The 17,986-nt window shown below is 61.5% G+C and overlaps 1 protein-coding gene across 1 annotated transcript in view; it reads right to left on the minus strand.

Annotated features, from left to right (window-relative positions):
- The window catches only part of ATP6V1B1 (ATPase H+ transporting V1 subunit B1), a 57,036-nt gene extending 39,050 nt beyond the window's left edge, over nt 1–17,986 (minus strand). The window contains exons 1-2 of the mRNA XM_075709884.1: nt 17,759–17,986; nt 12,794–12,920 (exon numbers count right to left, since the gene is read on the minus strand). Of these exons, the coding sequence (XP_075565999.1) occupies nt 12,794–12,920; nt 17,759–17,986 (355 nt within the window). The remainder of the gene's footprint in view (nt 1–12,793; nt 12,921–17,758) is intronic.

Below are 17,986 nucleotides of genomic sequence, written 5' to 3' on the forward strand. Positions count from 1 at the left end.
CATCAGAAAGGTCCACCTGCCTTTCAAGTCTATTTGAGCTTGGAAGCATATGACTTCTCTAGGTCCTGCAGCATGAAATTAAGCAGGAAAATCTGCTCTGTCCTGGGCTGGATGTTTCCATAAAAAATTCAGGGCAGATATCTCAGTCTATCCACCAGAACAGCCACCGGCCACATGTGCACTCACCAGGGAGGGACAAGGGAGCTGTAGGTCTCTCACCACAACCATCCACCTTGACTTGCAGGTTTTGGGTCACGCGTGACAGACGCGGTCACGTCGTCGTGCATTCCCCCCCTCTGATAACACCGCGAATGCGTCAAGCCCTGAGAGTGGTGGTGCTTGGCCGGCTTGTGATGGCTTGATGCTAAACACAGCAACACAGTTGTTCTGGGAAAGAGGCGGCTTCCACAGCAGAGATTCGAACATGTTCCTTCCCAGAAGACTTATCCAGGTCTAAGCCTGTCACGTTGTAGATACAAGACAAGGTCCGAAGGTTCCCAGCTGGGATGCAGGCACGCAGTTCCCACCTCTGACAGCAACCAAATGGGATGCCGGCACCTCTCACCCCGCTGTTTTCTGCCCAGCCCTGCATGGAAATGTGCTGCTTAGGGACAGCAGCGCTTCTTTGGTGTCTGAGCATTGAGGATGATGGGTCCCCACCTCCCCTAGGACCTGTAGGTGCTACCAGAGCATGGACTGTGATAACCACCAGCAGGAAGGGAAGGAGATCACCCCAGATCTGTCCAGTCGCTCCAAGACTGGCAAAGTCACCCAAAGTCTTCAGGACTCACTACAACAGTCCTCAGCGCAAAATAAACCACCACCACCACTGCCTCACTGACCCATCCATAGCTGCAGGTCCCAGATAACCCTTTCCCTGTCCCCCATGCAACATTTTCTTTCCATCCGCTCTTTCCACATCAGAAGCTGAAGCTACCTACTCCTTGGAGCAAGGCCAACCCTTTCCTTGCCGATGGAGAGGCTGGACGTGGTGTCCAGCTAGCAATGACCAAGAGTATGAGACCTCAACAGCATGCTGGGTGGAAAAGCAGTTTGGAAGGTTGCAATCTGCTGCCTGATCATTTCAGGAGATGCTTCCTAGTGCGTGGTGTGAAAACCAGCCAGTATCCATCCCCAGTCAGTTCCCCAGGGCACTACGGAGCCGCTCACCCCGTCCCCTTCTCCCCTTCTCCTTGCGAGTCCTGCTGTCACCCAGCAGCACAGGAGAGGGCTCGACCCCCCGAGGACCTCAGGTTGTAAGTTCATCCATCACAGGCTACGTGACTCCCATCACATTCCCATTTACGGGGAGTAAGGGAAAAAAAGAAATCACAACAAACAAATCCCAGGCTGCCGGGAGAAGGGTCTCAGGACAGCTGGCAGCACAGGGAGCAGCTCTGGAACAGAGACATAAAGGTTGAATATATTTTTTTTTATATTTTATATCTATATAAAATATATATTATATTTATATGCTATTATATAAATACTTACACTTTTCCTTCTTCCCCAGAAAAGCTCTCCTCCGGCCCATTCCCCCCCTGCTCACACAAGAGCAGCACCAAAGCTAACGCTGCCCAAACACTTAACGAGCTTTCTGAGGAGAAGGGCAAGGAAAGTGCAGAAACAGCGCTGATCGCTGCCGGGAAAGCAATATGGCAATTCCCTCCGCTCCCAAGCAGCTTTTACTGCAGTGAGAGCATCCACGGGGCCACCGGCCGGCTCGGAAACCACGCGCCTGAGAGCAGGAAAGCGGAGCCTTCGGAAAGCCCGGCAGGTCCCTGCATCCCCCCGTCCGTGCCGCCTCTGGGTCCTGTGTCTGTCTGACTCAGGCAGCTAGGGGTTATTTTATTTTATTTTATTTTATTTTATTTTATTTTATTTTATTCTATTCTATTCTATGCTATGCTATGCTATGCTATGCTATGCTATGCTAGTCTATTCTATTCTATTTATTTTTATTTTTTAAATTTTATTTACATCATTTTATATTGCTTTATTTTATTTTAAATGCGCAGACCCCCCTAGTGCCTGCCACGCAACCGAATGAGCTGCTGAGGGTCACAGAGGCGTACCCGCAGTCTTCTCCATGCGCTGGGGTTTTCTCTGCGTGTGGAATTTCCCTCCCCTGAGGAGGGATTCATCCTTCAGGAATTGGCTCCAGGAGCTCCCTGGAACCTCCACCCTGCAGCCCAGCCTCTCCCCGTCCAAAAGCGGGAGAGCCGTGTCGACGATGTTAAAGCTCTTTTCCAACCTAAACGATTCTACGGCTCTACGATCCGGTGTCACCTGCTCCCCTCGCAAAGGGAAACCAATTCAAAATGTCACTGAGCATCCGAACTTCTCCGGGCGCCGCGCTGGGGGTGTTCTGCAAAGCCACCGTCTGTCCGTCTGTCTGCCTGCCAAGCGGCAGGACGGACGCGCAGAGACCGAGCCACCCCGGGCCGGTGGCATGCAGCACCCGTGCCATGGCACAGCCGGAGCTCCCGGCTCCGCTCCCGGTCCCGGCAGCCCGGCCGAGGAGGAGCAGCCGTGGGGCAGCGCGTGCTGTGAGCACAGCTTCTCCGTGGCGATCGGCAGCACCGGGACCGAGCACACGCGGGGTTGGGTCCCCGGCGCTCTGCGCCGCCAATTTGAGGAGCGCGTTAACCCCGGGCTTCGCCTCCACCAGCCCCTCCGGCGGCTGAGCCTGCCCTGCAGCCGCAGGGAGCTGGGACGCTGCTCTGACCCCTGCCCTCCACCTAACACCTCCGAGCTACAAAACAAATTATTTCCAAGCGGTTAATCCCCGGCGGAGACCCCCTGCCAGTCGGCCGAGCTCCCCACGCGCTCCGGGGACGGAAAGGCGCAGGGCGGGAGCCCACGGCCCCGCTGCACGCAGTGATCCGGGGATCTGCTGAGGCTTTCAGGCCAGTAATCTCTTCAGCTCATTTATTTTTTTATACCATCCGATGCCTGACCGATGCGTTTTGCCAGCTTGTGGCCGAGCGGCAGTGGCACCTCCCCTCGATTGCAGTTTCCCCTCCATGCTGCAAGTTCTCTACTCATCTTTTGCTCCGGTTTCATTCACAACTCCCCATCAGCCACCATAGCGAGTGCTTTGCCAAAGACCGCTTGGATGACGTTGGTTGCATTTCCTTCTCTAAAAAAGCAGCTTTCTTCCTCGTCCAAGTTAGTGGGTGAACTGGTGCGTGCCTCTGACGTGGCGATGATACCCTTCCCAGTCTGTGCTGGAGGAAAGGCAGGGAGGACCACGCTGGCGCATCCCTGGTGAGCACCGCATCTCCAGCACCTATGGAGGAGGTACTGCAGCCCCATGTGCAATGTTTTGTTCCTCGGTTACCGACCCGGTGAGCTACGGTAATAACTGAAGGGCTGTGGGAGGGAACCAGCCGCCTCCAGCTCTCTCCAGTAACCGCCTCGCACTGCTCCTGCTCCGCTCCTCCATCCCAGCACGCTGCCCAAAGCGCTCCCCTCCCCGCTCCCAGTCCCTGCAGAGCAGGATGCGGCCACGCTGGCCAGCCAGCGACCGGGCAGCGCCCTCCCCTCTCTTCAGCTCATTTATTTTTTTATACCATCCGATGCCTGACCGATGCGTTTTGCCAGCTTGTGGCCGAGCAGCAGTGGGACGTCGTTCCTGAGCAATCACGCTTTGCCGGCAGGAGCCCGAAGCCCCCGGCCCTGCCCGCCCCGGTCGCAGGCAGCGGGCACGTCACGCCGGCTCATTAAACCCTGCTCGCGCCGGCGCTCCCGCTCCCGCACACCAGCATCCCCCACCGCCCCCCAAAACGCCCGAGCCCCCGTGCTCGGTGGCCAAACGGGATGGTCCTCGTCATCCCCCGGGACACCCACGAGCATCACCCCGGCCCCCAGCACCCACGCGGGCAGGGCTGGGGGATATGTTATTGGTTTTTTAGTGGTGTTTATTATTTGGCAGCCGTGCTCCGGGGCTGACCCCGGCGCCGTCACACGTCCCATGCCGTGCGCACCTCCAGCACGCCGGCCATCCGGGACTATTCATAGCTGCCGACCGAGGCCATTTTCCTCACCAGGATTAGCTCCCCGCCGCCATCAGCTGATGCCCGCCGCAGCACAGGGGAAGGCGGGACCCAGCCTGCAGCACTGCCATCTCCCCATGGCACCCCGGCCACCCTTCATCCTCCTCCTCCTCCCTCCATCCCAAGCGGGGCTGGGGGCTTGCCGCCATCAGCTGATGCCCGCCGCAGCACAGGGGAAGGTGGGACCCAGCCTGCAGCACTGCCATCTCCCCATGGCACCCCGGCCACCCTTCATCCTCCTCCTCCTCCCTCCATCCCAAGCGGGGCTGGGGGCTTGCGGAGCCATGGAGCCCGGGGCAGGCAGAGGCTCGGCGCAGGCTCGGGCCCCCGGCGTTGTGTAAGCCGGCGGGCTCGCTGCCCAAAGCGCCTCGGCCAGAGGTTTCGTAACGGCGCGGCAGCTTTGCAACCCATCTGCCGCTCCCCGGCCACAGCAGCAACGGGGAGCCGGCGCTGAGCAGGGACGGACTCAGCCCTCAGCTTCTCCTCCAGCCCCCCTGCACCCCGATAGCACCCGGGGCCACCCCAGGTGGGCCACCCACCCCAAACCCTCTGCCACAGCCCAGGACAGACACGCTTGGGGCCATGCTTCCAGCCGCACCGAGCTCCAGCCCGCGGCCGGGCAGCGCGCTGGGGACAGCCAAGGTGGGAACCGTCCCCGACTCGCTGGGATGCGCCTGTGCCCTCGGCCGGGAGCCCGTCCCCAGAGCAACCCATTGCCCCACCTCTGATCCAAAACTCCAGCCAGAAGCATGCCCTCGGTCTGCTTTTGCTCCGAAATTCAGGATATTTTGTGCTTCACAGCAGGGGAACCTCCTGGGTGCTCCCACGCCCTTTGCAAATGGAAATGAGAGGAAGGAGCAGGGAGAGACGGTGCTGGGCTCTGTGGGCAGGTCCGGCGGCGAAGTGCCCTCAGCCATCCAGCTTGGTGGCCCCCGAGCGAGGTGTCCCGGAGGGAGCATCCTCCAACACACCGAAATCAGGTAGAGACAATCCCCCCATCGCCTTGGAGGTGCCGGTGAAGGCTGACGGCTGATTTCCCCCATTCCTTGGGGTTTCAGACAGCGCTGAAACCATCCCGTCCCATCCTGGGATGCACGTGGATGTGGTGTTTCCCTCCCATTTTCCATGCACAAGGCAAACCGGTATGGTTTTCTCCCAGTGGAAACCAAAATGCAGCCGGGGAGGTGGGATGGGAGCACCTGGCCAGAGGGCACGGGCGGGCAGTGGGACCCCAGGCAGCAGCCGGGGTTCGGGCCATCATGTTTGGGGTTCCTGCCCCAGCATCAGAGCCAAATCCAAAACTGTCACCAAAACGGAAACTGTCATTTTTAGGAAACAATTCCCCTTAAATTGTAGCCGCTTGGAAATACACTGAGAAAGCCTTGGAGATCACTCTGGAAACACCCAGCCTTCTCGCAACATTGAGAACTGAAATTTTCAATCGCAAATTCTGAAATTGTTTCTTTACCGTGCAGGTGTTTTCAATTGAAAACGCTTAATGATAAAAATCTCAATTAATTATTTCACATTTACTTGCATTAGCCATTTTGCCTAGTGCCAGCTGAGCTTGGGGAACCGTAGAGGTACCCAGATATTTTGGGTTCCCTCCTAATTCATCACAGGAGCTGCTGTCCTGGAGAAAAGCCCTATTTCCAGAGGGTCCCCTTGTTCCCCCCTGAGGAGAGCTGCTCCTCTCCTCTCTTTAGAAATTTCGTCCAATTCCCCACCAAGGAGCCGATGCTCATCACCCGAACCCGCTTCCCCAGCTCCCTGGCATGCTTTGGGAAAGAAAATGCCAAAAAGGTGAATTTTTGAGGATCCCGAGGGGCTGGGGCCGGGCAGGCAGAGGCAGTGGTGGGGCTGTGCCAGCCCGGTCCTGCCGCTGCGTGGTACCTGGTTACAACACAGATTTATTGCCACCAGCCCAGGGTAAACCCCACCACGTGCCCCCCGCCGTGGGGAGGGGACGGGATTAGCTCGTCCATGTGAGTGGGTTTACTCCACAAGCGTGCTCTGACACGGGCTGGCATGTGGGAAGGGGACCCAGAAGCTACTGGAGATGCCCGGCTTATTCCAGGGTGACCCCAGGCATCTCCAGTGGCCACCTCCTGCCATGGGACCCAGGACCCACCTCCCTTCCAGGCCAGTGGGAGCATCCGGATCCGACCTGGGAGTCATTAAATATGGGATCACCCAGGCTGTCGCCCCCCATGGCCACCCACTCGCTTCAGAACAGACTCGGCACCCAAGCTTTTTGCAGCAGAAGCCGGCTGCAGGCTACCGTGGTTGGACATGATGCTTTTCCCCGGCTAGCCGCCTGCCCGTCCCGCTGTCCCCACGTCCCCCGAGCCAGCCCCGGAGCCTTCCAGATCCCTCAAGGAAATGGGTCAGACCCAGTCTGGCAGAGAACTGCTCCAGAAAAACAGGGCACCCTTCTGCTGGGTCGGGTAGTTCAGGAAAAGCTCCACCGACCAGAAGCGGCCGAGGGAGGAGGACAGGAGCACCCAGCTGGGAACAGCACCGGGGGTGGGAGCAGCACCCCTCAAACTGGGCTGCATTCGGATGGGGCACCCCAACCCACAGCGGAGTGCGTGCGGGGCTGCAGCCTCCCCAAGCAGAGGGGAGAAAAGACTCCCCGCTGGGCAATCACCCATGGGAGAGCCGTCAGAGCACGCACCCACGGCACAAACCAGCAACGCTACAGAAGCGGCTGGGCGGAGGCAACGCGAACCACGGAAGGTGTTAGAGACGATTTTCCTACGCACAGCAGAGCACGATGGATGGGTGGGCGGAGGGACGGAGGCCTCCTCAGAAAAGAACGTACTTGGCTACGACACCTATATTTTCTGCGTGGTCTAGGAAAGGGGTTTCCAAGAAAGCTTTGGAAATTCAGCTTCCCCGTACCCCCGAGGACTGCAGAGCCTCCGAGGATGAGGAGCGCGCTGCTTTGCAGCAAGGACAGCGGCGTTACGGTTCTACCTGCCTCCTGTGCCTTGGGGAAGCCCCGACCCACAGCTCCCACGGCCAAGCTCTGGATGACTCCCACCTCCTCCGGACCACAGCTTTCCTGCGGTTCTCCCTGCGAGAGGACAACTTGTGCTGGCACCAACCGTTACAGAATTATAGAATTATAGAACAGGCCAGGTTGGAAGGGACCTCAAATGATCATCTGGTCCAACCTTTTATAGAATCATAGAATCATTGAGGTTGGAGAAAACCATGAAGATCACCCAGTCCAACCATTCACCTAACACTGCCAACTCCACCACTAAACCCATTAAGGGCAGAGTCATAATTTCATGTTTCCTGGCTTGGGGGCTGGATTATTTTTAATGAAAGTAAAACCCAGGAATCATTAAGATTGGAAAGGATCTCTAAGATCATCAGCCCAACCATCAACCCAACAACCCCCATGCCCACTAAACCATGTCCCCAAGGGCCACCTCTGCCCATTTGGTGGGAAAGGGAGCCTAGAAGAGATTATCCAGCACCCTGTCCAATTACATCTTGAAAACCTCCAGCGATGGGGACTCTACCACATCCCTGGAGAGGTTGTTCCAGGGAATGATTGTTCCTGCTGTAAAAAAAAAGTCTTTCTTATGTCGAGATTGTTTCATTGTTCTCTCGCTGCAGGGACTGATAGTTGTTAATGACTTGAGGTGCGATTAATTTTTAATGGCATCGTCTTAATTGCCAGGCTATAAATAAACCTTCCCGCCCCTTCCCTGGCTCAGCTGCTTTCTCACGTATGTTTTGCTCCACGGCGGGGGGGTCGCAGTCCTGAAAGCCCTGTGCTGCGAGTACCCTCCCCACACTGCTGAGGGTGCTCGGGGGGTGTCAGGCCATTGGCAGCGATGGTGCGGTAGGAGCCCAGCTTCTGCCAAGGGTGGCCCAGGAGTTTGTCCCAAGGAAGGTCTGCCAGAGCGGCTGTGATGGAGCCCATCGCAGCGAGGGGAACCCCAAGGGGATCCATGGGGGTCCCATGGCTTTTCCAGCAGCCGGGCAGGCAAGAAACGCGATGCTAAGACCTGCCTCCACTTCGTGCCCCACCATCCCTCTACAAAGGGTCTTCAGGTGCTGCACAGGAGCCAAGGAGCCCAAAAGCTCACCGGTACCTTCCAGGAGGTGCATAGGTCCAAGAGCTGCCAGCAGCGCTCCTGGGCATGGCCTCCTCGCCTGAGGACACCCCCGTCCCCCAAAACTCCTGCCTTCGGGAGGGGACGAGCTACCTCTCGGCAGAGGGACAAGGCTTGGAGCTGTGTGGAGAATGTCGGATACAACCAGCCCTGCCCTGACCTCCTGGGTGCCCGGCCCTCAAAGGGGGCCCTTGTTCGACGTGAGTGTCACTTCTCTGTCCCCGCTCTAATGAGGGCGGGAGGAGCTGGCAGATACAGCAGGTCACTTGAACCTGCACCTGGCATTGAACTCCTGACCCAGAAAGCAAAGCCTCCCGGCCCGGGCAAATCCCCTCGGCCAGCCCATCCCGCCTCTCCTCCTGCCGGGGGATTTGTGGGAATTATCCTCCTTCCGCCATCCCCCCCCGTGGTCCTTCTGCCCTGCAGCCTCCTCTCTGCCTTGCGTTTTCTATCCCTTAATGACGCTAAGAAGGGGTACTTTTCCCCTAATGCCTTGGGATGCGTTGCCTGGAGAAAGCCCGATGCACGGATACGGGCTACTCTCTGCGCGGAGCATGGGGCCGGATTCCGGATGCGTCGTGCCGGGGTAGCCCCTCCGCACCTCTGCGTGCCGGGGATGCGGGAGCTCACCTGGGATGCAGCAGCCGGCACACCTGCATCTCCAGACTGCTGTTTGGCAAGTTAATGAAAATATTCTATTGGCTAATTAAACTCGTTTAACACTACCCCTGTCCATGGATTAATTAGAAAAAGCACAAATGGCATTGGGCTGGAGCCTGAGCCACTCCTGGCGAGGCAGGACAGGTACATGGCTCCCTGGAGGGAGGAGGTGAATTCCCTGGGCTGGAGAGAGCCGGGGTAGATGGAAGCACCCTCCTCATCCTCACCTGAGCATGAGTGGCTCCAAAACTCCCCCCGTGCCCCTTCGGCACAGCAGGTCTGCCTGACCCCCGCAGATGGGTGCGGGGACAAGGTGTGGGGCTGGCTCCGGAGGGATGGCAAGGTGGCGGGGAGCACGGCGGGACACTGGCAGGCGGCTCTGCGAGCAGCGAGGGGAGGACAGGCTCATCCGCGGCGGCTGCCGATGGGCACCGGCTTCTGCAGGTGCTGCTGCTGCTGCTGCTGCTGCTGCTCTGGGCTAGGGAGCGCCGGCAGCATGCACGGCTCTGAGCCTCCCCCCGGCATGGAGGGGCTGTCCTGCTTCTCCCCGCCTTAGCCTGGGTGACCCCCTCTCCATGCTGGGTGACCCCCTCTCCATGCTGGGTGACACCCTCTGCCGTGGGTGACCCCCCTCTGCCCTGGGGCAGGGGCCAGAGACAAGAAAGCAAGAGGATCCCTACTCCCCACCATGGAGGTGGGCCATTCCGGCTTCCCTGCAAGGAGCAGCGAGAGCCTCCTCTGCTTCGCAGTCTGCCAAAAAGCAGGATCAGATGCCAGGGAAGTAAACGAAGAGCCTAGAAGAAGCCTTTTTTTTTTCCTCCGACAGGATTTCTCAGGGGCGCAGGCTGATCGGCGGACCCACTTACGGGGACGCTTGGCTGCAGCTCTCCAGCTGCGATGACATCATGTCTCTTCCTATCTCATCACACTGTTTGCACCACTCTCCCTTTGCAGAGGAGCGGAGATGAATCATTCTTCAACCCCCCGAACATTCACAGGCACAAAAAAAACCTCCTCAGCGGCCCCTTCCTCCGTGCCCCCCGCTTTGCTCTTCCCTGCCGTGGTGGGACGCGGTGGGCTCCCATCACACCCGGGGTCCCTGCAGAGAGCAAAGTTGGGCGCAGCTGGCGGGGGGAGGTTTCCCAATCCTGAAACCAAGATGTCATTCCGTGATAAGGACCCGTCCCAATGTCCCAACCACCAGCACAACATAAATGTCATAGAAACATAGAATAGTTTAGGTTGGAAAGGACCTTGAAGATCATCCAGTCCAACCATTAACCAACGCTACCAAGTCCACCACTAAACCAGTTAAGGGTACAGTAATAATTAACTTCATGTGTCCTGGCTTGGTGGCTGGATTATTTTTTAATGAAAGTAAAACCAGAATAGAATCATTAAGGTTGGAAAGGACCTCTAAGATCACCAGTCCAACCATCAACCCAACAACCAAGAAAGAGTCACAGGATGCTGGTGGTTGGGAATCCACCAACATAACATTAGATGGAGCAATTAGACCATGAATGGCCCTAAGTCCTGGGAGCTGCTCCTGGATAACACTGGGAGGAAAAGCACCAAAAGTACCCAAAATACTCTGATCGCTGCAAATGTTGGAGGTGGCCCTGTCTGAGCTGATGGACGCAGAGGAGCCCCGTGGGGCAGGAGTGGCTGGTGGTGACTATCCAGTCTCCAGGCCACATCCCGAGTGGACCAGCACGCTGCACGGAGCCATGCAAAACCCTCCGGATCTACGGGGTCTTGTAAAACCCTGCGGTCGCCCAGCTCTTGCAACGCCTGAGGAAACCTCCCAGCCATGAGTGGTGAGGGACTGGGGCAATGCCTGAGTGTGCAGAGAGCCTGAAACCATGACCCGAGGGGACCTGCACCCCAATAAGGAGAGGAGGAACCGGGCACCGAGCCGGGCACTGCCATCCCCGGGCACGGTGGTGGCTGGGGAGGGATGGGCGGCGAGGGGGGAGCCAGGAATGTTGCTGCAGGGAAGAAAATGTTGTGAAAAGCACAGAAGGGGATTAAAAAAGACAGAGATGAAGGAGAGAGATGGGAAAAAGAGGATGCGGGAAGGAGAAGGAAGGAGGAGAAGAGACAGCCGTGGCCTACAGGGTGTGAATTTTCTCACTGAGTGATGAAGGCAGCAATGAGGCACCAAGCAAGCAGTAAATAACGAGCAAGCAGTAAATCAGCGGACATTAGACCCTATGGAGACGCTGTGCCCTCCCAGCCCTGGGCCGAGGCAGCCGGCTCCCGGCTCGGCACAGCCCTCTGCCCGGTGCTCCCACCAGCCGCACCGGCTGCCCGTGCCTTCCCGCGCCTGCCGGGCAGCCGGAGCTCTTCCCCAGCATGGCCAAGCCCACCCGTGTCCCTCCCGGCTCCGTGGAGGTGACGCTGGGACCGGGGCTTCGGCTGGGACCCCCGGAAAGGGACCCCCACGCAGCTCACCGGGGTGCTTTGCTCCGAACCACGGCACAGCCGCGCCGGCCGCCACGTATCCTTGCACGTATCCCGCAGACAGAAACCAGCTCCTTACCAAAAAAAAACCCCACTCTGCCACCAAAAAAGGCGAGAGCGACTATTTTTTGTGCGCCGAGGCTCTGCTCCCGCTTGCAGGACCGTGCAGCGGCCGCACGGCGAGCGCCGAAGCAGCACGGAGCAACAGGGTCTCCCCAAAATCAGACCCCCCCCAGCACACGGGGGGAGCTGGGAGCCAGGGGCCTGGCTGCTGACAGCGGGGATAGGTTTGTTCCACAAGACGTTTGGAAAAATTGAAATTATTTCCTATCTGAATCGATGAAACCGTGTAGCTGCCTCCGAACGTGCCTTACTGGCCAGAGAAGGGGCCAACTGGGCTGACGGGGTTTTTCCGTAGTTCCCAGCTCACTGCAGCCTTCATTAATTTTATTATTATTACTATTTCTGTATATATTTTCAAGCCGGAACCGTCGCAACCCCAGCAGATGCACTTTTTTACTTAGCAGATATTGACACCGACTTCCGAGCGACGCGCAACCTTCTCCCGCTTCAGCCCAGCTCTCTCCGCACCGGGCAAACCTTGGCGGAGGAAAACCGGGAAAATCCCCCCTCGCCGGCAAAGCTCCGCGCAGGGCCGGGCAGGCGGGGGGTGATGGAGGGGAGATGCCCAGGCCACGCCACAGCTCGGGGGTCCGCAGGGCCGGTCGCCAGCGGCACCCCCGCCCCACGGGGAGCCGGAGAGCAAAGCCAGGGAGGCTGCAGCGATGCGGGGGGAGCGGCGGGGTGCAGGATCCGTGCAGGATCCATCCAGCTCGTACACAGCCAAATGCCCGAACCCGACAGCACCCGCCACGACGCCCCGACTCCGCTCACCCACCCTGTGCGGTGGGTGCTGCCGTAAGGACCTTGGCTCCCCCGCTGACGCCCCCCTGCTCTTTTCTCTTCCCCGCTGTGCCGGACCCTCCCGGGGGATGCTGCCCACGGGGGAACAGCGCGGCAGCCGGAGGGGTCCCCGCGGACCCCACTCAGGGCTGCCCCTTGCCCCCCCTAACCCTAAACCGACCGCTCCTCCAGCTGCGGGGAAGGGGGTGGAGGAGAGCGATTGCCCGCAGCACCACGCACAAATCCTCCCGGCCGTGCTCAGCCCCGGCTCCTGACCCAAACACCGGCCAGCACCCCTCCACCCCGGCAAGCACCGAGTCCCTCCACCCAGTTTTAGGACCCCCAGGAGAGCTCTCGCCCACCCCAGCCCCGCTTTCTGCCCGCTCTGCCTCTCCCCACCGCCCTCCCCACGCCAGTGGCCGCCACGCTTGTCCCCGGGGAGCCGCAGGCGGCCACGGCACGGGGCCACGGGGATGTCCCCGGCACGGAGGAGCCGCCACGACCCCTACCTGGGTCTCGGAGAGGTTGAGCTGCCGCGCTAGCTCCGTCCTCTCCCTGCCCACCACGTACTGGCAGCGCTGGAACTCCAGCTCCAGGCGGTAGAGCTGCTCCGCCGTGAAGGACGTCCGCGTCCGCTTCGGCCGGTCCAGGTCCAGGCCCTTGGGAAGCACGATCTCCCGGATCGTCCCTTTGGCATCTGGGAGGGAAGCGGGGAGAAGGGCCGTCAGGGAAAAAGTCTCCATGGGAGGAAAGGGACTTGGGGGGGAACTGGTCCAAAACAGCCATTACTGGGGGAGGAGAAGCCGAATTAAACACCAGCTGCACCGTCGGGGCTGATGCGAGCGTCTTGGGCTCGCTGCAGGAATAACCGTAAGAAATCCCCCAAGCTGTGGCTGAAAGAGGCGACATCCCACCCTTCGGTTCTCCCTTCTGACCCCGAGTGCTGCGAGTTTATAAACCTCCAGGGAACGGTAACAAGCCTTCACAAAAAAATAGGGATTTTTTTTTTTCCCCCCAAGAGAGAAGTAGGAATCAAAACCCAGAGCATTTAATCACAGAAATAATAGCTGTTGAAAGCCAGAAGCAGAAAACGGTTCTATACGGAGCAAGAGTTCAAATTAAACAGATTTTTAATTAAAAATATATTTTATTTTTAGTTTCTATCCTTCCTTGGGAATACTGGGAAAAATTTATCTCTATGACAATTCCCTTCTTCCCAGAATTATTCTCACCAAAGGATTATTTTCTTGAAAAGCAGCAGCTCCTACTTTGGGGCAGTTCTCCATTCAAGGACAAGTTTTGGAAATGCCGCACGCCCCGAGCTGCCCACGGCAGCAGATTTTACAAGGCCGGGACTATCGCTGCCCACGGCTGGGCGCAGGGAAGCAAAACCAGGAGGGTTTAGCGCCCAAGTTAGCCCCGTACGGCCCCTTCCGCACCGTGGGCTGCCGCTTGCGGCCCCTCCGAAGGAGCCGTGGCGTTGCTTCCCACTGCCAAAGGACGAGCTCTCCCCGAAAAATCCACGGAGCCCCAAGGTGCCAGGAAGCCTGTCCTAGCTCCGTGGGTTGGGATGCACCCGGTCGCTCCCCTGCCTACCCCCCCGCCAGCCACCGACGGGCTCTGCGTGTTGGATGCGGCACCGGGTATTAAAAATGAGCCTTGGAAATTGCCCGCTGGGTTCCTGCCGGACCCCAAACCACTCGTGCTCCTTGCACAGGTTACAAACCAGCCACGGAAGCCACACCGGGCAAGCAGCCCCGGTTCCGGACCCTGCTTTCAGGGCTGCTCGCTCCCGAGCCCGAGGGGAGCCGAGGTCCCCGGCAGCCCTGGCTGGAGGTAAGTTGCTTTCCCTCTTTCTGGCTGACTCAGGCATGAAAGGATTATAAAATTGCTGGGGTAGGAAGCGGGGAAACAGCGAGGAACAGCCTGGGAGGGGGTGATGGAGCTGGCACGGGTCCGGCGGGAGTGGGGAGCGAGCATAGACTGAGGAGAGGGACCCCAATCCCAAAGGCGGTTTCCCACCGCTACGTTACCGTGCGTAAGCCATCCTGGCACGGCCAACCCGTTCCAGGCTGGAGCACGGCACTGCAGGAGGGTTTGGGGAGGGCCAGGGTGGGAGAGCACCCGGTGGGACCAGGAGCGTGGGCTCCGATCGGCACCCCCAAGTCCCGCGGGTGGGCACGGGGCTTGCCAAGAAAGGAAAAGGGGTTGTAGGTGGATTGGAGACGGTATCTCTGGTGGGATCGGGACGCCAGCCTGGCAACCATTTTGCGAGGGAAGGAGCGTTTGCAGAGACGCTGCCCAGACCACGTCCGCACTCCCGTGCCCGCGCCGCCGTCCCCCCGACACAACAACAGCCGGGGCTGCCAGCAAGGAGCGGCTAACAGCCGCTCACGCCGCAGCTGCCAGTATCTGCCCCTCCACTCTCGCCCCTCTCTACGACGCTGCCGGCATTAGTACGGGTATTATTTATTGTTATTTCCCCCCAGCAGCTGGGGCGCGGGGCGGGGGGAGCGGGCTGGGCACAGCCCCGGAGGGACGGCGGCACAGCCCGTGGTGCCAAGCTCGGCAGCGGAGAGGCGAAGACCCTCGCCCCAGCCCCTCGCCCCAGCCCCTCGCCCCAGCCCTATTGCACGCCGCTGCCCGTTTGTGCGGGTTTTGGGGGGCCCACAGCCACCCCCCCCATGCCAGGAAGGGCACAACACCATCCTGCCCGAGGAACCCCCTCCTAAGAGCCTTCCCCCATCAGCCGCTGGATCCCAGACCCCCAAATCCCTCCAGGTCCTGCCGTGGCTGCCCCGGGGTTTTTCCAGCAGCCTTCGGCCTCCCCGGCGGGGCCGCGGTGACCGAGTTCTGCTCTTGGGGACCCGGCTACACCTGATGGAGCACATCCAGGACAAGGTCCGGGACTGAAATCCCCCAAAAGAGGTCTGGTGCCGAGGGGATCAGTCTCTCCTCTGCATTAGCAGCTAAATCCAACCAGGCAGGACAGGCAGGCACGGCCGGGGGGCAGAGGGAAGGCGAGCGGGCAGCAGCTTTGGGGCACTGACCCCCCCGAAGCCAGTGAACAGCGATTTTACAGCCTGCACACCTCTCCCCTGTGCAGGGACACACCGCGCACACCCGTGCATACAGCGTTTCTGCACCGACGCGGCTGCCAGGACATTTTTGGGGCGCACAGCCCCCCAAACACGTACCCCCAACCCTCTCCGTGCTGGGGGCTGGTGTGGCCGTGGTGGCACACGCACCTCGGGACGCACCTTGGGGGGGGCACAGGAGCCCGCAGCCCTTCTCAGGGCACCCCAAAAAGCACCGGGGTCCCCCCCAAAAAGCACGGGGGGCCCCCCTAGAGCTCCCCGCATCCGCCTGCACGGCGCTGGGGCAGCCCTCAGGACTGACGGGGGGGCACAGGAGCCCGCAGCCCTTCTCAGGGCACCCCAAAAAGCACCAGGTCCCCCCCAAAAAGCACGGGGGTCCCCCCTAGAGCTCTCTGCATCTGCCTGCACGGCGCTGGGGCAGCCCTCGGGACCCACGGGGGGGGGCACAGGAGCCTGCAGCCCTTCTCAGGGCACCCCAAAAAGCACCGGGGTCCCGTCCCAGAGCTCCCCGCACCCTCGGGGCAGCCCCCGGGAGGTGACCGGGAGGAGGGGGGTGAGCACCCCGGGGGCTGCCCCCCTCCCCTTCCAGCCACCCCGGGGGGCTGCAGCCCCCACGCTGCCCGTGGGACCGGCCCGGTTCCCCCGGTGAGTCCCGTTAATCCCGGCTCAGGAGCGCCCGGCTGCCCGCCTGCACCCCCCCGGCCGTGCCCCGCGTCCCACGGCACCCACCAGCCCGGCCGCCTCGACGGGACGGGGATGGCCGGGCGGCTCCGTCGTGAGCAGACCGAGCCCCCCAGGAGAGCACCGGCTCCCACGGCACGGAGGACCCCCCCGCCGCTTCCCAGCCGGCTCCCGCTGACGGGGGGAGGGGGTCCCCCGAGAGCCCCGTTCCCCGCAAAGCCACCGCGGGGTGGGGGGGAACCGGGGACGGAGCGGAGCGGGAGGCGGCCCCGGCTGGAAGGGGGAAGGCGGGGAGAGCGATCCCGGCGGCACCGGCTGCCGGCTCTCCCCGGGGGGCTGGGGGAAAATTAAAAAAAATATTTAAAATATATATTTAAAAAAAAAAATTAACGCAAACGTTGCGGGAAAAAAAAAAAAAACAAAACAACAACAAAAAACCGCAGGCGCTTCCCCAGCGCCGGCCGGGGCTCGGTGCCCCGGGAGCGGGCCCCCGGCCGGGGCAGGGCGAGGAGCCCGGCGGGCCGGTGGCCCCGGTCGCCCAGCCGGGTCCCCCCCTCCCGGTGTGTCCCCCCCTTCGCTTTATTTCGGCTCCGTTCCCGTTTATTTGCGGCGTTTACTCCCCGCCACCATTTTGTCCGCGCCGTGGCGGCTGCAGCAAGATGGTGAGACCGGGCGCTCCGGGGCGAGGGTCCCCGCGGCCGGCAGAACCGGGGACCCTGCCCCCGGATTTAGGGACCGACCCCCGTCCCGCTCCCAGCCCCGGCCCCGTCGGGGCAGCCCCGGTAGGAGCGGGGCCGGGCGGAGGGGAGCCCGGACCCCCGGGCCGGGGCTGCTGCAGCCGGTGCCCGGCCTCGGCGACCACCGAGGACCCGGGGCCACCCCGGGCGGGACCCCGGGGCCCGCTCCCGGGCGCCGCCCGCTCCCCCGCCGAGGTGCCCGGTGCTTGGGACCGGGGCAAAGGCCGGGAAGCTTCGGCCCTGCTCACCGAGCGGCCGCGGAGCTTCCCCGGCGTGGGCAGCGGGGGACGCGGAGCATCCCCGGGATGCAGCCGCGCTCCTGCCCCGGGAGCCGGGGAGCGCTCCGCACCTCCCCACCTGCCGCAGCCCCGCCGAGGAGCCCCCAAACTTTTCGGGGTTCGCTGCAACCCGGGGCCGGTGAGCCCCGGGCCGGCGCTGGGCTGAGGGCGGGCGGTGGGGGTGGGATGCTCCGGGTCCCGCCGTGCCCCCGCAGCCCCCCGTTCCCGGGCGAGCGGGTGATATTATAAAAAGCGAAAAGGAAAAAAAAAAAAAAAAAAAAATAGCCCCTAACTCGCCGCCGCTCCGTGACGCTTTTCTCCCGCGACAAAGCTTTAAAAGCAAAGCCGATGCTTTCGCCCCGCTGCCTGCACGCCCCCACGGCGGGGCTCGGCCGGCCCGGGGGGTCCCTGGCCCCGGGGGTGCTCCGGTCCCCCCCCAACACACACACTGAGCAAACCGGGGCGGGCACCCACGGCGAGAGCCCGGCCCCGCTGCCGGGAGCGGGCTGGGGGAGCGGGGCCCGGGCCCCGCCGCAGCGGAGCGGAGCCGGGGGAAGCCTCGGTGGCGGGGCCGGGAGGGCCGGAGCTCGCAGGCGGCCGGGGATGCGCTGGAAGCGGGGGCCGGGGCCCCAGCCCGCTGCCAGCCGGGGAGGCGGGCGGCGGGGGTGAGCGGAGCCGGGAAATGTCCCGGTGGGAGAAGCGGGGAGCGGCGGGCCGGGGCCCGGGGAGCCTCGCCCGTACCTCGCACCAGGATGCGGCGGCAGTAATCCGCCTCGCCGGCTCCCGACGGGCTCTCGCTGTCCGGGGCGTGCTCCTTGGAGGAGCCGGGGCTGACCGCCGACGTTCCCGGGATGTCCTTGAAGCCGCCTCCTCCTCCTCCTCCTCCGCCTCGCAGAGCTCTCCCCAGCTCCGCCCGGGTCGGTGCCTTCTCCCGGGCCCGCCCGGCGGCTGCGGGCTCGGCCCCTCCAT

The sequence above is a fragment of the Pelecanus crispus genome, chromosome 4 (genome assembly GCF_030463565.1).
Source record: "Pelecanus crispus isolate bPelCri1 chromosome 4, bPelCri1.pri, whole genome shotgun sequence".
Classification (NCBI taxonomy): domain Eukaryota; kingdom Metazoa; phylum Chordata; class Aves; order Pelecaniformes; family Pelecanidae; genus Pelecanus; species Pelecanus crispus.